The 24,320-nt window shown below is 36.4% G+C and overlaps 5 protein-coding genes across 6 annotated transcripts; 2 read left to right on the plus strand and 3 right to left on the minus strand.

Annotated features, from left to right (window-relative positions):
- The first annotated feature begins 1,140 nt into the window (after positions 1 to 1,140).
- On the plus strand, positions 1,141 to 5,382 carry LOC106446485 (endoglucanase 8). Its single transcript, XM_013888231.3, has 7 exons — positions 1,141 to 1,434; positions 1,519 to 1,926; positions 2,456 to 2,548; positions 2,663 to 2,824; positions 4,252 to 4,363; positions 4,524 to 4,687; positions 4,842 to 5,382. Exons 1-7 carry the CDS (start codon positions 1,240 to 1,242, stop codon positions 5,172 to 5,174), a joined length of 1,467 nt encoding a protein of 488 aa, XP_013743685.1. The 5' UTR covers positions 1,141 to 1,239; the 3' UTR covers positions 5,175 to 5,382.
- A 261-nt stretch (positions 5,383 to 5,643) lies between these two features.
- LOC106446486 (protein TIFY 7) lies at positions 5,644 to 7,248 on the minus strand. Of its 2 annotated transcripts, none has more exons than XM_013888232.2 (5): positions 6,884 to 7,248; positions 6,468 to 6,625; positions 6,150 to 6,405; positions 6,013 to 6,067; positions 5,644 to 5,935 (listed from the first exon to the last, which is right to left on the minus strand). In XM_013888232.2, the coding sequence occupies exons 1-5, from the start codon at positions 6,957 to 6,959 to the stop codon at positions 5,842 to 5,844; spliced, it is 639 nt and encodes a 212-aa protein (XP_013743686.1). In that variant the 5' UTR covers positions 6,960 to 7,248; the 3' UTR covers positions 5,644 to 5,841. The 2 variants fall into 2 exon arrangements, with proteins under 2 accessions (XP_013743686.1, XP_022560739.1); XM_022705018.2 differs by having other exon boundaries at positions 6,468 to 6,682; positions 6,884 to 7,075.
- A 1,241-nt stretch (positions 7,249 to 8,489) lies between these two features.
- On the minus strand, positions 8,490 to 10,497 carry LOC106449833 (probable peroxygenase 4). The gene is made up of 6 exons (XM_013891524.3): positions 10,297 to 10,497; positions 10,122 to 10,223; positions 9,830 to 9,915; positions 9,628 to 9,722; positions 8,903 to 9,028; positions 8,490 to 8,827 (listed from the first exon to the last, which is right to left on the minus strand). Exons 1-6 carry the CDS (start codon positions 10,316 to 10,318, stop codon positions 8,680 to 8,682), a joined length of 579 nt encoding a protein of 192 aa, XP_013746978.1. The 5' UTR covers positions 10,319 to 10,497; the 3' UTR covers positions 8,490 to 8,679.
- Positions 10,498 to 14,784: 4,287 nt separating this feature from the next.
- LOC106446487 (protein mak16) lies at positions 14,785 to 16,764 on the minus strand. The gene is made up of 9 exons (XM_013888233.3): positions 16,564 to 16,764; positions 16,384 to 16,493; positions 16,181 to 16,299; positions 16,006 to 16,103; positions 15,838 to 15,925; positions 15,606 to 15,746; positions 15,379 to 15,490; positions 15,142 to 15,275; positions 14,785 to 15,058 (listed from the first exon to the last, which is right to left on the minus strand). The coding sequence occupies exons 1-9, from the start codon at positions 16,623 to 16,625 to the stop codon at positions 15,008 to 15,010; spliced, it is 915 nt and encodes a 304-aa protein (XP_013743687.1). The 5' UTR covers positions 16,626 to 16,764; the 3' UTR covers positions 14,785 to 15,007.
- A 4,450-nt stretch (positions 16,765 to 21,214) lies between these two features.
- Positions 21,215 to 22,667, plus strand: LOC125588508 (zinc finger BED domain-containing protein RICESLEEPER 2-like). Its single transcript, XM_048759886.1, has 3 exons — positions 21,215 to 21,609; positions 21,670 to 21,726; positions 21,827 to 22,667. Exons 1-3 carry the CDS (start codon positions 21,215 to 21,217, stop codon positions 22,665 to 22,667), a joined length of 1,293 nt encoding a protein of 430 aa, XP_048615843.1.
- The last annotated feature ends 1,653 nt before the right edge of the window (positions 22,668 to 24,320 follow it).

Genomic DNA, 24,320 nt, shown 5'->3' on the forward strand with positions numbered 1-24,320 from the left:
AGTAATATTTTTGATAACGGATTTAGTGTATACAATTCTGAAACTATTTACCTTAACCTCGATTTCAATCTCTCTTGCATGACCAGAGATCATACTTAGTTTCGCAGATGAATTCTTTGGTGTGTCGTCATCTTCATCGGCATCCTCCGACTTGGTGAAAAAAATTCCAAGACGCTACCTGGATCAATTAGGTAACTTCATGCAGTTCAAGCCAGTCAGGTATGCGAATTCTCAAAGTGAAAATCTTACTAGTTTTCCGGCAAAAAATAACCATGCCTCATGTTTCTTCGCGACCTTTAGCTGCTTGGAAATGATGAATCGACCAAATCGTTCTGAGAAAGAGGGCTTTTCAGGTATCTCAATAAGTTTGCCAAAGGGGAGGATCTGATGGTATCTACTTGTTGTTCGTCTTGTTCTATTTGGTGTCTTCAGATAGAGAATCTAGGACTTGTTTGATGGACTGGAGATGTTTTTGAGAGGAAAGAGGTTGGGAGACTTTTTGGATTGGTTGGGATATGATGGAATAAAGAAAAAAACTGAAAATTTAGAATTTTAAAATAGTAAACAAGAGAAGGGTTGTAATTTTGGTCTGACAAATCCTGTTACAAATCCTATCGTATCTTTGGGATATATTTTGCCTATACACACCGAATATGAAGTATAGGGGTATCAGTGTCTTCCATAATTATCAACAGTGTCTGAAATGTGGGCTCTTGGCATTGTGCTGAATAATGGATAGATAGTTGGTAGGCATCCTAATTTCCCTAATAAGAACACCTAATTGAGTCACAACACGTGTTGCACGACAATAGGGCGGTGGATCACATGGTTAAAAATCTCTTTTATCATTATTCATTTCACAGATTTCCACTTTTTTTTTTTATTCCCTCACCGTACCAACGGCGTACACACCGTCTTCATTAACTAATAACACCCAAACCCTAGACCCGGATATTTTAACCCGACCCGTTAAAGCCGGTTCTTACCCGGTCAAGCGAACTTAGCCTCGGAATCCTAAAACCCCCATACCCAATCTAACACGGATCTGCCTCCAGTTACAAATTTCCACGTGGCATCCATTCATTGGCTCTTTATCTGGAACCCAAAAAGAACTTTTTAGTATAAAGAGCCCTTCGTTGGTCCTATTATCAACACTCCCTCCTCACTGTCTTCTCCCTCTCTCCCTCTAATAACAGAACAAAGAAGAAAACAGAGCAAGAGAGAGAGAGAGAGTAAAATATGGCGCCAAGTCTCTCCCTGGTTCTGCTCATCGTGCTTCTCTCTTCACCAGCGATTTACGCAGGACATGATTACCGCGATGCGCTCCGCAAAAGCATAATGTTCTTCGAAGGTCAGCGTTCCGGCAAGCTTCCTCCCGATCAACGCCTCAGATGGCGCCGTGACTCAGCATTACGCGACGGTTCTTCCGCCGGCGTGGGTCTACATTTCAACATTTTCTCTTTTTAACTTTTTGTGACATTGTCAGCATTCTGTTTTTTTTTTTATTACTAATCTCAGGTGGATTTGTCGGGAGGTTACTACGACGCCGGAGATAACGTCAAGTTCGGTTTCCCTATGGCGTTCACGACGACAATGCTGTCATGGAGCATAATCGACTTCGGGAGAACCATGGGACCTGAGCTTAAAAACGCCGTGAAAGCCGTCAAATGGGGAACCGATTACCTCCTAAAGGCGACGGCGATTCCCGGCGTCGTTTTCGTTCAGGTGGGAGACGCTTACTCCGACCATAACTGCTGGGAAAGGCCAGAAGACATGGACACACTTCGCACTGTCTACAGAATAGACAGAGCTCATCCTGGATCGGACGTCGCCGGTGAAACCGCCGCCGCGTTGGCCGCGGCTTCGATCGTTTTCAGGAAACGTGATCCTGCTTACTCCAGACGGCTGCTTGACCGGGCCACAAGGGTACGTTACTATCACCAAACTATCGCTTGCTTTTGGTTATGACTTGAGCCGCGTGTGCTGTTTACTCTGTTATTACCATTAACTCTTGTCTGTGTGTTAGTTAAATGCTTTTTCATTGACTGTGGTAATTATTTTAAAAATATTCTGATTTTGTTACTAGTGTTGAGGGTATTTATTTAACTATTTTATGCTTATTTTTATAAAATGTTTAAATAGTCAAAAGTTTTCAATTAATCAATGATTCTTTGCTTGTGAGATAATAGATTCTCTCCACATGCTTCCTAATAATATTATTCTTTACAGTACTTTTTTTTTTGCTTGCTCATTCTGTGATTCGTTTTTTATAAATAAATATTCTCAAATATAAATGTTTTGACTTTTGAGTAATTTCCTTACGTATATGTACGGTTGAATGAATAATTTCTGACGTTAAAGAAAGATATAATAGTTGACAAAAAAGAAGATATATAAAAAAAACTATGTTTTGGATTGAGAAAGTAAATTTGACAACACACTTAACGTGGCGCAGGTGTTCGCGTTTGCTAATAGGTATCGTGGTGCGTACAGTAACAGTCTCTACCACGCGGTGTGTCCTTTTTACTGTGACTTCAACGGTTACCAGGTGAGAAAAAAACAGTTAAACCGTCAGTCAGACTTGGTATTTTACTATTTTAGTGTCAGCCGTTGGATGGTCACTGTGATTTGACGTGTTCTTATCATCTGGACGATTGTGCAGGACGAGTTACTGTGGGGTGCGGCGTGGCTGCACAAAGCCTCGAGGAAACGAGCGTACAGAGAATTCATTGTGAAGAACGAGGTGATTCTCAGGGCTGGAGATACCATTAATGAGTTTGGTTGGGATAATAAGCATGCTGGGATTAATGTCTTAATCTCCAAGGTAAACCACAGCTAAATTATTCATTTGTTTTTTTGTTTTTTTTTTATCAACTGATTATTCATTAGTTGTAGATCAAGAAACCAAGATTTGTGTGAGAATTGTGTTTCTTGTTTGTTTGGTTGCAAGGGGACTGACTACTAATGTATAAGAATTAAATTTAACATAGGTAGAGAGATAGATGGTGTTGTCTGGTTATCACGTGTTGATGGCACGACTTTCGATCATATAATTGGAAGTGGGGTTCACATTACAATTATGGGTCCTACGATCCTATCTAGCTAGTTTGGTATTCCATATGTGTGTTCATTAAAAGCTTTTTATCTTAGAACAAAACCAGCATAGATGTGTGAACCAATATCAGCATGCTAGGGTCGTGCTAATATAGACAAGTCATATGGAATATTTAAACTATAGGATATAAGATGAAACATGGGATATAAGGCCATGATTATCCCTAAAAAACCCATATTAGTTTTTTTTTTTTTTTAAAAAAAAAAATTAAAAAACAAACCAATCGCGGGCCGCCACGTGTCAGTGAGGCCCGCGAACAGTGTAAGAAACTCACTAAGATCGGTTCTTAATTAGTAGTTTTTGTAACTGATCCTTAAAAGTTTTGTGGGGATCCACATACTAAAAAACCCACTAAGTACCCCAGATAATCATGTTCTAACCAATTAGAAATGGTCATGTGATATGGGAGCTAAATCTTAAGGGAAGACATACCTCATTGGACATTCCCCTTTTTCTGTCCAGTGTATATGCTCCTAGATTTGGCATCATATAATTTTAATAAGATAACGTTACCATATGGAAGCCAGTCCCATGAACCATGACTAGTGAGTGGATAAAAATTGTGGATTTATATAAAATCTAGATATAATATTAGACACTTGATCATCCATTGTAGGTAGGTGAAATGTATACAGTATATGACTTTGTGGCCTTTTCCTGTTGAAAGGAGTTTGTATGTGGTGTATCACATGAGTATATCTCCTACTTGTGGTTTTGGATATAGGTTTTTTAAAACTAAGGTTTTCATTATATATGCATCTAGTTACACAACATTATTATTTAGTAGTATCCAGGCTTCAGGCCTATAGGCTGCAAGTGGGGACAATAAAAAGAGAAAAGGGTAGAGAAGTCTTTGGTTACTGCCACAAAGCATGTGGCACAAAGACTGAGAAAAGTGTTATGTCCTTACCAGTTCCCATTCTGCTGCAAAAGGCTTAGTGGGTTTTTCGTTTTGTCATTTCTCAACAGTCTTTTTTTGCTTAAGAAAAGGGATTTGTCAAGTCCCCTTTCATTATCTTAGTTTGACATGGCGCTCTCTGTTTTTTTTTTAAATTATCCACTGCCCATTCCATATCTCAAAACCTTATTTCATGCATGGGTTTAACATAAGTGTTTTTGTCATGTTTTGGTAACAGGAAGTGCTAATGGGAAAAGCAGAGTATTTTGAGTCTTTCAAGCAAAACGCCGATGGATTTATCTGTTCTATATTGCCTGGAGTATCTCACCCTCAAGTCCAATACTCTCGAGGTAAACAATCCATCATTTTTATTTTCACTTTTTTCTCATTATCAAGGCACACTTTTCCCATTTCACGTGATTTACTTTTGTCTTTTCATTCAAAAAATAAATAAATGTTTTAAAGTTATATTAATTAAATAGTAGTAAATCTATATTTTGTCTTACACAGGAGGTCTGCTTGTGAAAACTGGAGGGAGTAACATGCAACATGTAACATCACTATCTTTTCTCCTATTGGCTTACTCTAACTATCTGAGCCATGCCAAAAAGGTCGTGCCTTGTGGCGAATTAACTGCCTCCCCATCTCTCCTCCGCCAAGTCGCCAAGCGTCAGGTAAGAGACAAAACTCATGGTCCCAAACTTTCTCACATTTTGGACCAAAAACAAAACACATAGCCGTTTTGCTTTGGGACCAAACCTTAGATATAATAAGCCATTTTGGGAAATTTGTTTGATTTTTTTTGTTGTTGTTGTGACGCATGAACAGGTGGATTACATTTTGGGTGACAACCCGTTGGGAATGTCTTACATGGTTGGGTACGGTCGACGGTTTCCACGTAGGATTCACCACCGTGGCAGCTCGGTTCCTTCAGTCTCGGCCCATCCAGCACGTATAGGCTGCAAGGAAGGCTCTCGCTATTTCCTCAGCTCAAATCCTAACCCAAACCTTCTCGTTGGTGCTGTTGTTGGTGGGCCCAATGTCACTGATGCTTTTCCTGACTCGAGACCTTACTTCGTGCAATCAGAGCCCACGACTTACATAAACGCACCACTCGTTGGACTTCTTGGTTACTTCTCCACCCATTCTTCTTGGCGATGAGGATGGTCTCTAGGAGTTACACTCCCTCTCTCCTTAGTGGTGTGCTGGGAACTTTAGGCCACCCGAAACCCTTTAATTATTTTTATGTGATTTCCACTCTTTTATTCTCTACTTAACCAATTGTATTGTAAGCCCGTAATTAGTGAAGAAGATTAAAGAGTTGTAACGGTGTGAAAATAACTCACCTTTGCACTTTTTCGAGTAGTTACTTAATTAGCTTACATAATCTAAGATACTAGACAGGTGAAAACTGGCTAGAAAACTTGACTGGATCATCTAACCGATCACTACTACGAGATCTACTAAATTTGTTATCTTCCTTATGTTTTCGTGTTTAAGAATTTGGGAAAATTTAATATTTTCATAATTATTTGATTATTTTCGTAAATCTCTGTCCATAAAATTTCATGTCTTTTAAGTTTAGGAAAATTAATTTTTTCTATGATAAATATGTATTAAGAAAAAGAAATCGAGTTTTGAAGCTGTCATAAATAAGGGTTTAGAAGCGTAACAATATACAACCTCTAAACAAGCCTCAATATGGTTTTTTTTTAAGTTCCTTGCTTTTTTGAGATTTGATTCGCATTTTTTCTCAACAGTTACATTACAAATTACCATTGTAACAACCTCAAAGAGATAAAAGAAAAACCAAAGAAGAAAGGTGGTTTTAGGTATGAGAAGCAGAAGAGTAATTCATTCCACATGATTCTCCTGTCAACAAATCAAGAAGCATCTTCTTGTATGGCATTGCATTCACGAGCCTGCAACAACAACAACTCTTTTAGATTATATTTTCTAATTAAATCAAGGAACCCTATAACGAATATATGAATCAAACCTCTCTCTGCGCTTCTCCAGGAACCGAGCCAACGATGCTTTACGAGCTTGAGGAACTGAATTTTTTTTTAGCAATTGTTGTGTTAATATAATTTGTTGAATAAACCTTGAATATAATTATTTTTTATATAGATATACCTGAAGGCATCATATAGCCAGGATCTACGTTGAACGATTGGATCATGCTCATTGCATTAGTCGCACCAACGGGTCTGTCCCCACACCTAGAGAAATTATCACAGTAAGTGGCAGAGCTTGATGATGCAGCAGCAGTAGCAGCGTTATGGAATTGTTTTCCATAGACTCTTTCAGTTTCTATAAGAGGTTTCTTCAATCTGCTCTCTCCAGTGTCTATTTTCAAACCATTCCCGGCACATAACATAATGGCTTGAGCCTAATCACAGGTCAGTACATCAGTACATGCTAAGTGTAATTGTGAACTGTATGAATCTATACCTTATCCGGAGATATGTCATTAAAGACGCTAACGGTTCCAGCATAGAAGATAGTCAGCTGAGGATTCGCGTTTTGAAACGCACCGCTATACTGGCTTCTGCGGTGAATGCTGGCCGCAGATTCTGGGCCCCACTGTCTAGCTGCTTTCGTGCTGGAACCTACATCATCCATGTTTGTTGACGTCAAAGTACTCATCTTTGAAGATCCAATCCTCACTTTTATGCATAACTTGATGTAAATATTATTATCTTTTTGGTCAAAGATGTAATATTATTATTATTATTGATTTTATAACAAAAAAAGTTTTGACGATGATAAACCTGCTTTATACGGCTATATTATTACTAAATTAATCTCCTAATTTTTAGTTTCTCTTAAACCCTCAAGCGTACAAGTAGCGAGACAAGAACACAAACCTCGTTCTCCGACACGATCATCCTCAACGTTATTCAAGTACTGCTTGTCGCTGAAGCCCAGAAAATCTCTTTCCATCTCAAACCAAATCGAAAAATACCAACACAAAACAAATTACTCCTCTATTTCTGCCCAAACAGATTTAAAAAAAAAACAAGGTAGTGAAAGGTTTCCTCTTGGTAATGCTTCAGACACGCTTTGCTTTTCTGTTTTTAAAGGCATGTTTGATTAAACCATGTGGGGCTTTTTTTCACCGGGGAGAAACGGTTGGTACTACTGGCTAGACCGGTTTGTTCTCACGTGTTTTTTATGTTTCTCTTTTGGATGGTAGGGTCGGTAGATATGATTTTATTCAAAGTTTTAGTAGAGAATAATAAGAGGTTAGCTACTTAACTGGCTATTGAATCTTTTGTTTGTTAACTCGCGCACATGTGAAATGTGTGGTTCCTTTTCTTATTCAATGGTTTGATATTTAGCACATCCTCTCTCTTTCTAAAGAAACAGTAAGTTTCATTTGCTTCTCCAAGGCCTATAAGTATGTTATCGGCCCAACATACAAACATTGTGAGGTCAGGAGGTCTTGTTTCGAATTTTGACAAAGTCTTTTTTGCACACCAAAAATTACTATCTTACTGCTGTTATCGCTTTTAATCTAATCGTTTAAATTCTTTCTCACTCAAATAAACTTCGATGTCAAATTAGGAATTTAAGTGGATTCAAAGTTCAAACTAATAGTCTTTGAGTGAATTAAGAATTTGATTGAATTAGGAAAACATAGGAGTTCAAATTACAATCTTAATGATGTTATCGCTTATGAAACAATAATATTGATGCTACTTGTATTCTCTGTAAGGCGACACAAAAAAGTTGGTCTTTACATGTCCCTGGACTCGATGAAGGTCTGGAACGGGTTTTCTCAAGTGCTTCTTCAGAATAAGTACACCACTGAATAGACTGCTCGATACGCTTTTCAAGCTGACGGTCTATAGTACATAGAGAGAGATCAGTAATTCAAGAAGACATTGAGAGATACCACAAAGACGAGATCTGATTTGGTAAGTTTATTGACAAGATTGTCAAGAACATATTATGCTCTTTGCAGGAAGTAGGTTACATGGCTGGGAGCAAGGATGCAAGTATTAACCAAGTAGTGTTAGTTTAGTGGTTGAAGAATTCGAGTATCTATAAAGTCATTTGTTTTGGGTTTGATTTCTGTTGAAAGTAAAGTTGTTGATAGTTGGTTAGTTTGGGCTTGAATTTCGGTTCATACAGTTTACATGGTAGTTACTTTGACATTAATTAGTTTAAATCCTAATCCATTTTAGAGTAAAAATAGAATAATGAAAAAAAGATAAATGTATTACTCCATCAATTTAAATGAAATAGGATTAAAGCATTTCTTACCTCAAACTTTATTTTGGAGTAAAAACTGGAGTGAAGTTGGAGATGTTAAAGCATACATTAGAAATATTGGGTTTCGGTAAATTAAATTTATCCATACAATGTCACAGTTAAAGTTAAATTCGGAACACTTCTATCAGTTGAACCAAAACCATGTACTTACCTGAATGGCGTTACTATAATTTAGTGATCAAGAAACAATCCATAGAGATTGAGATATGTTTGCCTTTAATTTGAATGAATTATCCCAAAATATACAAGTACGTACACAATGAATAAAAAACTATAGTTTTAACAAATAAAACCCATTGAAATCTTCACGCTTGTTCAAGATAACATTGATGTAATAAAAGTTTTTAACAAATAAGACAGATTCACAAAGCATATAAGAGTTTGTTTATGGATGCTTCTTAGAAGCTGTTTGTTTCTCGAGTTGTTCGAAAAGAGAACCATCGTACGCAGCTCTCACTGTCTCTTTGTGCAACAGACCGTTCTTGTCTTTACACAAATAATGCAGCATCTTCCACTCCGTATATCCAGCAATCCTGCATTTTTTAACTCTAAATATTATTGATCGCGTTTCCGGTTATGATGGAAACTAAACCGGTTGGGATACTTACGCTCCTTTGCGATCATTAGGCTCTTTGTTTGCGTTGAGTAGTTGTTTGAGTTCCTCCCCCGTCAAAGCATCGGGATGTGTCTTTGAATGCTTCGCGAACATCTCCTCGAACTTTGATGCCACAAACCTCCAAAAAAATTATAGAAAAAAAATACAGTAGTATTAATTAAAATATACTAAAATCATCAGAATTTGCGTAATTTAATACTCCCTCCGTTCCTTAAAATTACATATTTTAGAGAAAAATTTTGTTTCAAAAAGATACATCTTTTATATTTCAATGCATATTTTATCAACTAATTGCAAACTTCAAAAAACTTAATTGCACTAGTTAAATTTTTATTGGCTTAAAATTATAGAAAAAAGATAAACACAAAAAAACTATGCAAATTTAATGTGTTTTATTAAGATGTGTGAAAAATCTAGAATATACTCCCTCTGTTACTTAAAGTTACATATTCTAGAGAAAAAAATTATTTTAAAAGATAAATTTTTTACATTTTCAATGCATATTTTACTAATTAATTGCAAATTTCAAAAAACTTAATTGTTCTAGTTGAATTTTTATTGGTTTAAAATTATGGAAAAAAGATAAACACAAAAAATGTGTAAATTTAATATGTTATTGAAACGCCTGAAAAATCTAGAATATGTAATTTTATGGAACAGAGGGAGTATAACTTTAAGGAACAGGGGAGTATATACTACACGCAAGTTATCAGATACCTGCCATCCTTATCGTAAACGCCTGAATCGCTGCCATGTTTGGCAAGGTGAATATTCTTAACCTCTATGGGAAATGAGAAGGAGAAACCTTTACCCTGCAGATCAAAACACATATCACTGATTCCTTTTGTCATAAGCTATGAAATTAACACTACCAATATTTAACTTTTTAATTGTGTTAATAGTTCAGATTTCAAGTTACCGGACGAGTTTTGCTGCTTAGACCCATGTTGATGAACAGAGAAGCAAATGCCGACAAGAGATAGCCACATCCGATTGCTCTAAACCCTGTTCTTGTTTTTGGTCATTCGGCATGATCCGACCGTAACATCAGTCAGAGAATATAAAAAAAAATCTTTACTTACTACAGAATCCATAAGTCCACGCACTATAAAGAAAACAAAAGATCCCTAAGGCAAATATAATTTTAGAGATTATGAGATTCATCAAGACATCCTGGTCTAACTAAAGAGTTATTCTTTTTCAAACCGTACCTTGATATGTCTCCGAGGGATAAACGATGCCATCTTTGTTCCGGTCAAAGAAGGCCACATGTCTCTGCAAGAAGTTATCCTCTTCTGGCACAAATTTCACTCCTAGAAAAAGCCCAAAACGTTTCAAGATCGATTTTATCATGGTACATATTGAATAAGAATGATAGAAAAGTACCAGGTGATGCAGAGGAAGCCATGATCAGAGAGAGACAAGGAAAAAGGAAACGGTTGGAAAGAGAGAAGTCACAGAAAAAGTGAAAAGAAAATAGCGAAACACTCTTCTTTTATATTTACTTTTTTTTGTATCTTTAGATTTAAGAAAAAGAGAACTGTTCGTCATGTTATTCTATTGATGATAATGTAATTAAACATTCGATTCGATCTGTAATTTGTTCTTTTATGATTCTCTTAAGGAAAACGAGAAATTGAGTGGGAAGCGTCAGGCATTTAATATTGGCTTCATTCATGCACCACGTTGCTTTCGCTGGTTTTTATTTGTCTTCCCTTTTTTCCTCTTCTACTTTAGTACTCCTTTCCCAAAAATAAATTTTTTTAAATTTTTTAGATTTTTTTTTCCACAAAGATAGATTTTCTATATTGTTAAAGTACTTTTTTATACTTTTGAGAAAAGTTAATTGAGAATATTTGAATTAATTAAATTTTATTGATGAAAAGTTATTGAAAAATGAATAATAAAATAAAAAATAAATTAAATTGTAAACATTTATTAAATTTTTAATAAATGTGAATACTCTAGAAAATCTTACTTTTAGGAACAGAGAGAAGAGTATTTCGCATTTAAATAATTTTTTTTGGTCAACTAGCATTTAAATAATATATTTGGGTGTCTTATTTAACATTGAATTTGAAATTAATTATATCAGGTTTTATAACCCATTCGTATCTAATAATTGATTGTAAAATATTTATTACATTAAGTTTCAAAAATATGTATAAAAATTATAAATTATTTATTATTGTACTTAAAACATTTTTCTGAAAGATTTTGGAATCTAGTGTATTAATTTTTGTATTTACAATATTTTCATTTTTAAAAAAAAATCTAGCTATTATTATTTTTTGTATTTAAATATTTTACTAAATCATTTTTAAATTTATGGTCATTCAATTTAGAAAATCAAATACAAAAATTAAATCTTGTGTTATTCATGTTTGATAGATTCTTACAGTTCATTTAAAAAGAGTTTAAATTTAATTTCATTTGTAAACTATTGTAACAAATTTTATTATTATCTTCAAATTTTATAATTATTTTATGAATAATAAAATCCACGACAGACTGTAGCCATCTTCACTTTTGCCCAAAACTATCGTCACATTGTTGAATTTAATGTATGTTGACGTTAATTAATACAATTTTGTTTTGGTAATTTCTTACTAGTTTTTTTTTTTAACTTAGCTTTCAGTTATCGTTCTCTTTTGGCATCCCCTTGATACTTTTTTAATCCATCGCTTTTATAATTGTACATTTCATGTGTTTGTTAATTGCAAGGTTCCAGATTTTGTCCGTCTTGCATAGCCGATAGCATTTATAAATGATTGCCGCACAGTGTTTGAGTGTATACATTTCTTCGGCTTCATAAAAAAGATTTCTACACAAGTTAAAAGAAAAAGACTAAATTGTTTACTATATTATTGCAAAATTAAGGCCAATAATTTTTTTTTTGCTAAAGATGTGAGTATTATTACTAGAATGAAATTTGATTACAGATTAACTGAACCAAAATCTGCTAATTAAAGCCATTCTGTTCATAAGAACTGTAAAAAAAAATTAAAAAAATTCTTAGGAAGCAAAGATTTAGGTCCAGAGCAAATCACTAGTAGTAAGCAATGAAGCTAGTTTGAAACTTAAACAAGAGACGACATATATTATCCCTAACAAACCGCTTCCTGATCACCTAAGGCGACCAAGAGAATAGCTTCAAAGAGCAGTCTGGACTAACACACACCCGAAGGTGGTTCCATACTGTTTCGACGGAGGTGACTGGCTACGGCTCCGAAACACCACATGAGGAGAATGCCTAGCAAACAGACTCGCAACTAACAGAGTGGAAAGACTTAGTGTAGTCAATCCTGACATTCCAACCGTTGGAGGTGAAGAGTAAAGTCAAGGCAAATGCAGACGGTAAAATAACCTTCAACCAGCCACGAACCTACAAGATACGGTGGAGACATTGAGGGAAAACACAAAAGCTTTTACCGGAGGCAGATAAAATACTTATTTATTTAAAATTAGAAAATTTATAAAAAGACAATTTAAAACAATAGTATTAGTTTAACATGATATTTATTTAAAAACGAAAAATGTAATACTTAAGTTAGAAGGTTTGTATTGGTGACACAAGAAACTAAGGTTTGTATTTAACCAAAAAAAGTGGTCTAATTAGCTTAGACTACAAGAAAACAAAAATCGTGATGTACATTGTTATCGGAAGAGATAATCAAACTGGTGATAATGCAACTATGGTGGAAATATATATTTATTAAATTGATGGATTAACAAATTGCTTTTATAAATGAAAATTAATAAGGGTAATATTATTAAAGGTATACCACATGTGTGTTTTCTAAGGGTAATAATATTTCTTTTTAGTCGCTTTCTATTTGAGTTATTGAAAAACATGGATGACTGACTAAGCTTCGCGTTTGTATGCGGACAATTAAAGATTACAGCTACGAAAACTTAACCCTATTTTATCAATGACTTGTGTTTCATATTTAGTTAAAAATATGACAAAATACACGTACAGGTAATCAAATCACAGTTTTAGCATTGGTACTGGTATTGGTATTGGTATTGGTATTGGACGGTATCAACGTATTAATGAAAACGGAAACCTAACAAGAGATTGTTTTCTGATTGAATTAACTAATTTATGTTGGCGCATCGATAGATTAATAACTGTTAGTATCTGATATAGACTATATCGTAAAGCATATAGATTATAAAATGTAAGTTATATGATTAAAATAACATAATATACTGAGTTTTACTAGTTTAGATACACATGTAATTTCAAATAATTTTATTGTTACAATGTACTAATAGTTTAACGAAATCTGGAGTACATTTTGTACTTATAAATGTAGATTAGATGTGTGGTCTGCCTGGGTATCAAAAATCCTGTCTTCCTATCTTTTTGATGATATCAGATGTTACCCACCCGTGATCGGCCAAAATCCGAGGTAAAGATGCTACCATTTAATGTTATGGTGAATGGTTTTCCTGTCCACCAATTGAAATTACTGTTACCGTACAATTTAACTAGGTATTTTTCTGCACCATGTGCAGAAAATGAATTTTTTAAATCTAACTTATATTTAAAAATAAATTTTATTAAATATTATAGATTTTACTATTTCCTTACTAATATTTAATATAGATTTGATATATATTAAATCAATTTGTATAAAACTAATAAAACGATATAACATTGTATAATTATCAAAATTTAGCCCAAACAAGGTATATAAAAAACTAATGATTTTACGATTAGATATTTAAATTTTAAAAAAATTGTAGAAATTTTTGAAAGCTTTAGTAATACAAATTGTATAATTATACAAAAATAATAATATTTCAAAATATAAAATGTTATATATGAATATATTTATTTTATAGATGATGTATGAGCTATTACCATATTTAAAAAAAGTTTACCAAAAAGAAATATCAATATTAAATGTAATATATATCAATTATTACCATATTTTAATAAGTTTGCCAAAAATATAAATCAACATTAAATAAAATTATCCATGTCATATTTTTTCGGAAGCCATGTCATCAATTTCAGTAGCCATGTCATATTTATGTTTGTGAAATTGATTGTAAAGAGGACATGTGACAAAATCACTTCGCAAATATAGTCTAGGGGATGTTATGGACGTTACATATTCTATAAAAAGTGGATACAATTTGAGATTTGTTTTGAATAAAATGATTCTATATGGAATATTTGAAGGATTGGTAGACTTTAAGGAACGGTATCAACATTCACACGCATTGGAAGAGTGCAATAATTAAAGAGGTCATTGAGTGCAACAGATTACTTTAGCTTTTATCTCTTTGTCTTGTCCAAAGCCAATGGCTGGTGATGACAACCCTAAAACTTTCTCTCCACATTCACACTTTGGTATAGATCATTGCTTCTACAAACTACCATAAACATTCCCTTTTATATTATACTCCAGAACCTTTTCCTTTTAACTCTTATCAAACTTAGCTTAAAAAGTTGCATTAGAAAGCGTATACACTTGTAAGACTTTAAACAAACATCTTTCATGAGTCTCATTTAGGGAAAAAAAGACTACGGTCTAATGCCTGAAACCTTCCAAGCGTTGAGATAACTTTTGCGGTTCTGCAGTGACATCAATTATCTGAATCAGTAAATCCTCCATTGTGTTTTCTCTTCTCCAGATGGAGGAAGTGACTCGGTTCAACCTGATGGTTTTGATTTGACCCTGCTTGTTAAACTACGTATGTAGTTGAATATTTAGCAAAAATATGATCTCATAATCATCACATGTTAATTGGAACTCATCAATGGGTCCACGCTTCATAGTCACCCACAAGGACCACAACGGAATCAGCATAAAGTAGAAACATTTGAGAGTTTATGTTATATGTCAAAGAAAATGATTCATTTTGAAAGTATATTATAAAATTAAAACGTCAGAGCAAATTAAGTTTTACAATACATAAAAACGAAAAGGGTACAAAACTGGAAAAGCCTTCAACACTTTCAACAGTAACACTGTCAAGAAGAAAGCTTTCCTCTTCTCGTGTCCCTCAGCACCACAACAAAACAAAAACAAACTACACTTTCTTCTGCAAAAAGCTTCAAGTTTTTTGGGATCTAAGCTCAGCTTGCGGTTTTCAGGGTTCGTATCACGTCTCCATCTTCTTGCTCCATCTGAAAGAGATAAGAGAGGCACATAAGAACATATAGACAACACAAAGTAACTCAACAAGTCAACACAAAGTGTGAAATCTCACCTCAACAACTACTCTCTTCTTCTTCTTCTTTGATTTTCCAAGATCATCAGACTTTCTTGAATCTCTCTTTCCTTTTTTATGAATCACAACTTGCTCCTCACCATCATCGTCGTCTTCCTCCTCATCAGCTGAATCTATATTCAAAAAAATTGTGGCTTTGTAAATAATCCACCATGAGAAAGACCTTACCTGACTAAAAAACTCACAAGAGATACGGATTTGTATAATGAGTTTTACCATGTTCATCATCGTTGAAGTTAGACATCTTAGAGGGAAAGCCAGGGAAATCTTCCATATCTTCCTCTTCTTCAAGCTCTTCATATCCTTCAACATATTCAATCTCTGGCTCCTGATAGTTCATTCAACAATAAACATTTTGAACAAAGGGAGTGCCGTTCTATGTCAACAAAACAGAGAAAATAAAACAATATCAATTATTTAAGTGCACGCTTATATAAAAGTACCTCCTCTTCTTCCTCCTCCTCGACACCTTCTGCCAATTTCTTTTCTTCATCAAGAACCTTGTTCCACTCAAGCTCCGGGTAATTGTATATGTCACCATAAATACCCTTCTTCAAACGCTCTAGCAACTCGGTCTCAATAGCCTGATCAGTAGAGAGAAACCAGCTTATGGAAAAACAAAACAGAAACAAAAGCAGACAGGCAATATATAAAAAGCGAAAATAGATGAGTGACCTTATCCAAGACCGCTGCTTTAACAGCCTTCTCCTCTCTTCTTGATTCTCTCTTGATATCCCTCCTTGGTGTAGTCATTATCTTCTCCCTATGAACAAAACCCAACACCACCAAACAATCAAACCCAACAGAACTAGGAAGCTGCATAATACAAAACCAAGGACCAACCTTGTCTTGAGAGCCAGTTTCCTCATACGAATACGCATCTGAGTCATTTTGGTCAGTCTTTGCTTGATCTTGTGCTGTAACAACTTAGGCCAATACAACTACAACCAAAATAAAAACAGAATAAAAACCTCTACTCTTGTTGCATCAAGATATAATCAATCTAAGCTCTAATTACCAAGTGCTTGTCAATGGTTTCAAGAGCCTTCTCGTAGTTCCTAGGCAACTTCACCCTCTCCCACAAGTTCTTAGGCATATGGGCTCTCTCTATTGTCTTCATATACAAATAAAACACACCTAGACAAAAAATCAAAAGTTAAACAGATTCAATTCAAATCAGACAAAACACGAAGTTAAACAAGAAATGTCAAGTAGTATTACCATCGTGGTCTCTGATGGTGGCGTAACGGCTGTTAGCGAGAGGACAAGAGCTTCGGTTGCAAATACCCGTTACGTTGTAAGGGTTTCTACAGAAGATTCCGGTTTCGATCCTACGAAGGTGGAGCAAGGTATCTCAATCAGTACGAGAGTTCACAGAGGAAGAAGAAGTGAAGAGCTTACTTGGCCATGTAACTGCAGTGCTTGTGTCTGATGACTTGCCATATGACCTCGTCGTGCTGCATCTTTCACGGTGGAGTTTTCAAATCCGGCGACGCAGGGATGGGATACTCGGACAAGAGATGGGTTTCGCGAACTAGGGTTTCAAAATGAGGAGTTATATTTTATTTTATGTTTTGTAAGGAGTGTGTTTTCGCGAAGATTGGAAAATTGGAGGGTTATAATGCAACTTCTAATAATTGTTGATAAAAAAATATCATTTGGGCCCTCGTTTGTTAAGCCCAAGCCCTTTTCTTTTGGGTATTTATAGAAACATCGCATCCCATCAAGAGGGCTGTATGTAAAGAATATGGAACGTGCGTAGAACAGTGATCGTGTGGAGATCACAAAACAGTGAACAAAAGATGCATCTTAGAATGAAGATAAGCTGAGGATAAACCTAGGTTCTAAAACGCGGCCGCACTACCCGATTAAGCGGCGGGGAAACGCTAGGCGGAGGTTGAGCGAGGCGATTTCGTCTTATTCGACCAATAACTCGGAATCGTCAAAAAAATTCAAGTTTTTGAGGTTTTGAGCTTATAATCGATTTCTAGATGTTAAATCTACGAGTATTAAGTATAAATATCAAGAAAAACGCAAAAGAAACTGATGAAATCGGTGAAACAAAGGTGTGGCGGCTCTGCAATTAAGTTTGTGAAACCTATAACATATTAGGGAAGAAGATGATTAAAATTACAACTATGCCATTAATCAAAAAACAAAAAATAGTAGAAAACGGAGACTGGGTATCGAACTCGCGAACTGTCCCTTATATTTAAGCTTCAGAACCACTTTGCCATAGATAATATCTTTACGGGAAACAGAAATCACCTATTCATGTCTATACTTTATCAGAAAATTGAATAACCATTAAAAATTAATCCCCAATTAATCGGCGATTAATCTCCGATTTTTCTACAACTCGCTAGGCCCAGACCGACCGCCTGACTCACGCCTAACGCGATTCCAAACATGGGGATAAACACAGAGATTTGATTTATAGTAAACAAAGCATCCCATCAAGAGAGAGGGTTGTATGTAAAAAATATGGAAGCAACAAACAACTTTCCAAATGTCTAGGCATTTCCTCATTATTTTCTTCATCCCGCTAACCTCTTTGCTCCAAGTCTCCAGCTTCTGTTTTTCTGTCATCTCATACTCAGTGTCCATCTCCAAATATAAGGGCTCGATCAACTTCTCCTGACACACTCTTTCTGTGTTCTTCTTTTGGCCTGTTGATGACAGAGATTTGAAGAACAACTCAACGCATTTATCCCTTTTCACACAAAGCTTCTCTGTCCTTGGTTCTCTTCGAAGCTTCACTCTCTTGCCGCTTAGGAGGATCTTGTGTTGTCCCTGTTGCTTTAGCTTACACTAGTTCTGCCCAGAAGATCTCTTATTGCTATTTTCGTGTACTGCCTCAGGATCATTGTGCTCAGCATCACCTGGAGGTGAAGCAGATTCCATAATTTGGTTTTCAAGAATGTGTAATAAGAACACAAAACCGCATAAGCTCTTGGAACTCGCCTTCTTCCCAGCTGTCATTCTGGGTGGAGACATCATCTCTAAACAACCTAGTCCATTGCTCATCACTTTCTGTCTGAATTTAGCTCTCTTCCCGCTTGTGAGAAACTGTTTCCTCATGAGATTCACCAGGTTGACCACATATTTTTCAGAAAAACTCACTTTATTCCTAGCCGTATGCTTTTTCTTGTATTTATCTCCAGCTTTATGCTTCTCCCACTCCATCAGTAGCTTCTTCAATTCTATTGAACCAAGCGAGAACTTAATTCCATACTCCACTGTAGATTTTGCTCTCTTTCCAAATTACTTATGAAGCAACTTGAGTATCTTATCCCTGACCAAACTGACTTTCGTATCCTCACCTATCAACGTTGTTAGTTCAAGTTTTTGCAGCAAAGCCTCGTCATATCTTTGACGGCCATCTCCATTGCCGTCTAGCAGCTCATCAACCAAAACACAGAAGCACTTCACTAGTTTATATCCTTTCATTCTCCAGCTGCTTTGAATTGTGAAGTCTCTCTTTGTATGTAGCAGAGAGTAGAGAGAATTACTTTTCCCCTGTGATACTTTCCTATAGTCCTTCTTTGCTTTACTCCCTTTCATGAGCTCTCCTCGAAACCTAGTTCCCTTCCACAAACAGTACTGCTTTTTGACCCGTTCTTTCTTCCATCCCAACAAGACAGTCGCCCATATTGTTGTCGCAAGCAAGAGGAGCTTACCACAACCCAGACGTTGATGTGTCGTCTTTGTCTTCTCCCTCATGGTTTCTATCAACATAGCTAGACCCTGTAGCTTAAGCCTTTTTCTCTGCTTTTTTTGCTCCTGTTTGAGCATTTGCTTCGACCATTCTTCTAACTTCTTCAGAATCCTCCCAAGTCTCCTTATCAAATGAGCAAATTCCAGCTCATGCTTAAACTCCAGCTCAGGACTATTAGGCTTGGTTGTCTTCCTCTTATCAACAAAAAGCAACTTCACACAAGATCTTACAATACCATATAATTGATGCCTCTTGTCAGATCTCAAGTAAGATATCTTATCACCATCAATCTTCCTAGACAGTGTCTGCTCAAGATTAGGGTTCCCACTAAAAGACTTATGGTTACCTAAAAGCACATCTCTACTCTTCTTGTTTCTGTTATGGCGCTTGTATTTGAACTTAAGTTTTTTCCCTGTGACAAGTTGTCTCTTAACTCCGTTATCACCCCTCACCAGTCCTGCTTTCATCAACCCATGAGTGTCCTCAATGCTCTTCTCATCAATCTCCACTCTCATTTTTCCTGTCTTCTTCTTCTTGAATCCTAGAAGCCATTTCCGGTTGAGCATTTGATGAACGTAAATCAATTGACAATTTCCAGATTTCATTCTCTTCATATTTACCCTTTTCTCTGAGTCACAGACCCCAAGTATCCTCTTCTTAATCTTCATTTTAACTTTCTTTCCTCTCAGAAACATTTTATCGAGCATGTGGCATGCATACGAGTTCATCACAGCCTCCATTTGTTCTCCTCTCTCACGTTGATGCTTATCACATCTGTTTGAATCAACAAAAGTAAACCAAGGTTCCTCACAGTCAACAGAATTATAACCATTCCCTTCAAGTTCCAAACCCTTCCCTAAACCATTTTCAATCCCCACAAGAGGTATCTTCCACCTCTTCTTCTTCTTCCTCGCTTTATCTCTTTTCTTAACCTATGGAACTTTCTTGAACAGATCTATCATGGTCGCTGGTGATTCTTCTTCTTCTGCAACATTCTCACATGTCACTACGTGAATCGCCTCCTCAAACAAGAACACATAATTCTCGTTCTTATCCTCCAGCTTTGTCACTGGCGGGTTCAACCTCACATAGCCCGTCATGCCTCGTGTCTCTTCCAACTCGTCCATCGAGATACCAGTCTCCCCAGCAACTTCGATCAATGGCTTCTCAAACCACTCCAGGTTTGAAGATCTGCTCATCCGCTCTTGGACAACCATGGCCGGCTCTCAGAACGTCTCTGTGTTCCTTTCCGGCTGTTGCTCCACAACCAACGGTGTCAGCTTCCTCATACACTGTTGTGATTGATCCATAACTTGATCCATTGCATAAGATCCAGAAGTTATCGGCCCTGCCTCTCGCCTATCCTTTTTCCCGGTCTGATCTTCCTTCCTCAGATCGAGTTTCTCAAACCCCATGGCCATCATCCTCATCATCTCGTTCATCATCTCGATCATGTGATCTCCCATGGATTCGATCTTCTCTTCAATCATTGTGATTCTTTTGGCTCTGTCAACCCAGTCTTCATCGCCAACACCCTTTTGTTCCCCGATCGCTGCTTGCTCTGATACCAAGTTTGTTACGAGTAGATGTGAAAACAATGATCTAAAGATGAAATACTGATTGTACTGAGAGAAATAGTGATTTTACAAGAGAAACCGATTACAAATCCATCTCTCTAAGATCTCTCTACATCTCTCTCCCTGATTATTCACTCAAACTCTAGATCACCTTTCTCTCTAGAAAACTACAGCTTAAATAGAAAGAGTAAGCAGCAAGTTGGAGAGAAGCCAGCTCAGCATCTTCCCATGTGACACGTTATGTTCTCACGTGCGTTGCTCACGTGAATGCCACCTCTTCCCCTCATACGCATCATCTCCATTGCCTACCTACTACAACTTATATATCATAGAAGAGTTTCTGCACAAAGACGCAATGAACAAGCAACTCTGACGACGCACAAAAACTATGCTCAAAGTCATCTCTTTTTCATCAAACCCCAAACCGGGAAATACGAAACAATCTTCATTCTACTCTCTGCCATGCATCTCCCTCTCTTTCTGCTGTTTTGGCTACCAGTTGCATTTCACTCAGCAGCAGCAGCCTATTCCACGCATTTAGTTTAGCTTCCCCATTGTTTTTTAAACAATATAACTTGCTAATTAAGTATGAGATATGGATCTTTAGTCTGGAGATTTCTTCCACATCTTCCAAATCAAGTCCTTCTACTGAGTGTGAGTAAGCCCTGGCTTCTCCTCCTTCAACCTTGGTATTTCCGCTTCTTCAAACGCCTATACGGTATAGGCTATAGCACTTCTTGATGCTCATCATGAGTATATGGACATGAATGAGGAGGATGCTGAATTTGATGAAGTCTTGATGGAACCAAAAGCAGAAAATCAAGCAACTGCAGCGACACAAGCAACTAAACCTCAACGTAAGCGTCGAAAAACCTCAACTATTTGGAATGATTTTGTATTAGTGGGGATAGAAGAGGGTGGAAAAGAAAGGGCTAAGTGCATTCACTGTGATTCAAAATTAGTGTATAATAGTAAGACTCATGGTACAAATCAGTTGAAGCGACACTTAGAGGGTTGTTCTAAGATGCCTAAGAAGGTAGATAAGCGTGTGTATGATCATAAGGTAGATCGTGAGATGGTTACTGGAGCTATCATCTACCATGATCTACCATTTCGATATGTGGAATACGAGAAGGTTAGAGCAAGAGATAGGTATTTAAATCCTGATTGTCAACACATATGTAGACAGACTATTGCCCTTGATGTTTACAGGAGATATGAAATAGAGAAAGAGAAGTTGAAGGGGATGTTTGTGAAGCATCGTGGCAGGTTTTGTCTCACCGCTGATTTATGGGTAGCTCAGCCTCAGAATATGGGATTATATCTGCTTAAATGGCCATTACATTGATGATGGTTGGAGATTGAACAGTAAGATCTTAGAGTCTTTGAAGGAATGGGGTTTAGAGAAGAAGATTTTCTCGATTACTCTAGACAATGCCACAAACAACAATAGTATGTTGAGAATTCTCAAGGGAAAGCTTCAGATGACAAGTGGAATCGATGGAGATCTGTTGTGTGATGGCAAGCACCTACATGTGAGATGTTGTGCTCACATTTTGAGCCTCATAGTTAAAAATGGCTTGGAGTTAGCAAATAGTCTTCCGCATAACATTCGAGAGAGTGTCAGATATGTGAAAGCATCGCCACAAAGGAAAGAAGCATTTGCAGCATGTGTAGAGAGAGTAGGAATTAGAGGTGGAGTTGGATTATTACTTGATGTTCCTATTCGCTGGAACTCTACATACGAGATGCTGGTCAGAGCTCTCAAGTTTAAGGACGAATTTGCTAGCATGGAGTGGTATGATCCGAACTATAAGACGTTGCCTTCAGTGGATGAGTGGAACCGTGGAACAAAGATCTGTGCATTGTTGAAGTCGTTCAGTGTTATGGCAACCGACTTTTCAGGTTCAAAGTATCCCACTTCTAATATCTACTCCACACAAGTATGGAGTATAAAATTGTTATTGGAGAAATATTCTATTTGTGATGATCTTGGGGCGAGAGAAATGGCCAGAGACATGCAAGTTAAGGTTGATAAATACTGGAAAGATTATTGTGTAATATTGGCTATGGGAGCAGCTCTAGATCCAAGAATAAAGATTGATATGCTGGAAGCTGCTTATAAAGAAGTGGATCCGACTACTGCAAGCTTAAAGACTGAAAAACTCAAGAAAAGTTTGAGTGATCTCTATAAAAACTATCAGAAATAGTCTCAAACAAGTTCTTCAGGTGGTTCACTTACGCCAACTCCACATGAGATTGTCACAGAATCTCCACTTGAAGATGATTACTATAATGTAAGTAACTTAATATAATTTTAGGTAATCTCAGTCATTCATTATCTTGAAATTGACAATTTTGGTATAAATGTTCATAATGTAAGATTTTTTTGAGTTGGAAAAGAGCATTGGAGGTGGAGCTAGTGATCCAAAGACACATTTGGACATCTACTTGGAAGAGCCAAGGCTAAATATGAGGGCTAACTTAAATTTGGATGTCTTGAGTTATTGAAAAGAGAATCAATATCGATTTGGGGATTTAGCATCTATGGCCAGAGACATCCTCAGCATTCCGATCACCACAGTAGCTTCTGAGTCTGCCTTTAGCATTGGATCCCGGGTTTTAACTCCTTACCGAAACCGCCTCTTACCTAAAAATGTCCAAGCTCTTCTTTGCACTAGGAATTTGCTGCGTGGTTTTGCTGAATTCCAAGGTAAAAAGCTTAAAAATACCATTTATGACTATTTTTTTGTAACTGATTCATATTATATTTTGTAGGTACAATTGAAGACCTCTTTGATGAAAATGAAGATGTTCAAAAAGAAAACAAGTAGTTCAGGAATGGAGTCTTCGTCATCAAAAGATTGAAGTGTTTGATGTTGCAATGGTATATAGTGTTTTGGTTTTGATTATGTCTTATATCACTTTATAATATGTTTGATAAAAATATATAATGATAGGTTATGATTTCATTATGGACAGGTCTTGATATTGTGTACGGTGTAGAAGATTAAAGCTGCTCTTCATTGTGATAGCACCTAATTTGAGATGGGACAGTGTGTGTGGATTGAGTCAAGAAAGATTGAGTTGCAAACTTTGAATTTTTAGTTGATGTGATTTGTAAACTTTGAATTTTTAGCTAAAACAAAACAATGTAATGTTCAGTGTTATGACTTATGATTATAGAGTTGTATTTATTTGACAGGTTTGACTGAAGTTTACTCATGAAGAAACATGTCATTAACTCATGATACAAACAGGTCACGTTCAATTTTTTTTAAAGTAAACGGGTTCTAACCGGACTTGAAACGGGCTTAATGCTAAACGAGCTTTACATAAACGGTCTCTAAACGGGTTTGGTTTAATCGGGCTCTAAACGGACAACTATTAAACGGACGCGAAGTAAATGGAACGGGCCGGACATGCCCGTTTTAACATGGCTACCTATACCCCACAAGTGACAAGTGTTACAAACAACTTAGTCAGTTATATACCAGAACTTACAAAACATGTTAAATCAATCAATATATCTATCTATCTATCATTCCAACAACAGAGACTCTCCTAATCACACATACTAAGAAGAAGCCACATTAAACTAACCCCACAATCAATCAATCAACCTTGCTTTTCAACAACATGACTCTCCTAATTACACAGTGATCCAATTAACATCAAACATAGCAAGAAGAAGCCATATTTGAGCTACTAGATTAACCTTGAACGAAGCCTTGAGCCTTTTCTCTGGGTGGCGATCAACGGGAAGGTTATCAGCGACGGTCATCTTCGCGAGCGCTTCGTCAACCGTACGTGCCTCGATGAGTGAATCACCGCGATTCATATTAGACACTAACACCATCTTC

This window comes from Brassica napus, chromosome C6, assembly GCF_020379485.1.
Source record: "Brassica napus cultivar Da-Ae chromosome C6, Da-Ae, whole genome shotgun sequence".
Classification (NCBI taxonomy): Eukaryota; Viridiplantae; Streptophyta; class Magnoliopsida; order Brassicales; family Brassicaceae; genus Brassica; species Brassica napus.

Bases quoted from the DNA above. Each gene is read 5' to 3' on its own strand.
- LOC106446485 (XM_013888231.3), top strand. From the start codon at position 1,240: ATGGCGCCAAGTCTCTCCCTGGTTCTGCTCATCGTGCTTCTCTCTTCA. The intron at 1,435-1,518 runs GTGGGTCTACAT...TACTAATCTCAG, and splicing joins GCGACGGTTCTTCCGCCGGC to GTGGATTTGTCGGGAGGTTA. The intron at 4,688-4,841 runs GTAAGAGACAAA...ACGCATGAACAG, and splicing joins GCCAAGTCGCCAAGCGTCAG to GTGGATTACATTTTGGGTGA.
- LOC106446486 (XM_022705018.2), bottom strand. From the start codon at position 6,959: ATGGAAAGAGATTTTCTGGGCTTCAGCGACAAGCAGTACTTGAATAAC. The intron at 6,683-6,883 runs GTTTGTGTTCTT...TATGCATAAAAG, and splicing joins TGATCGTGTCGGAGAACGAG to TGAGGATTGGATCTTCAAAG. The intron at 5,936-6,012 runs GTTTGATTCATA...TTGTTGTTGCAG, and splicing joins CTGGAGAAGCGCAGAGAGAG to GCTCGTGAATGCAATGCCAT.
- LOC106449833 (XM_013891524.3), bottom strand. From the start codon at position 10,318: ATGGCTTCCTCTGCATCACCTG. The intron at 9,723-9,829 runs GTAACTTGAAAT...TTTGATCTGCAG, and splicing joins TAAGCAGCAAAACTCGTCCG to GGTAAAGGTTTCTCCTTCTC. The intron at 9,029-9,627 runs GTATCTGATAAC...ATTTTTTTGGAG, and splicing joins GTTTACGATAAGGATGGCAG to GTTTGTGGCATCAAAGTTCG.
- LOC106446487 (XM_013888233.3), bottom strand. From the start codon at position 16,625: ATGCAGCACGACGAGGTCATATGGCAAGTCATCAGACACAAGCACTGC. The intron at 15,276-15,378 runs GTAAAACTCATT...TTTTGAATATAG, and splicing joins CTTCAACGATGATGAACATG to ATTCAGCTGATGAGGAGGAA. The intron at 15,059-15,141 runs GTGAGATTTCAC...TATCTCTTTCAG, and splicing joins AGAAGAGAGTAGTTGTTGAG to ATGGAGCAAGAAGATGGAGA.
- LOC125588508 (XM_048759886.1), top strand. From the start codon at position 21,215: ATGGACATGAATGAGGAGGATGCTGAATTTGATGAAGTCTTGATGGAA. The intron at 21,610-21,669 runs GTATTTAAATCC...TGATGTTTACAG, and splicing joins AAGGTTAGAGCAAGAGATAG to GAGATATGAAATAGAGAAAG. The intron at 21,727-21,826 runs GTTTTGTCTCAC...GAGATTGAACAG, and splicing joins TTTGTGAAGCATCGTGGCAG to TAAGATCTTAGAGTCTTTGA.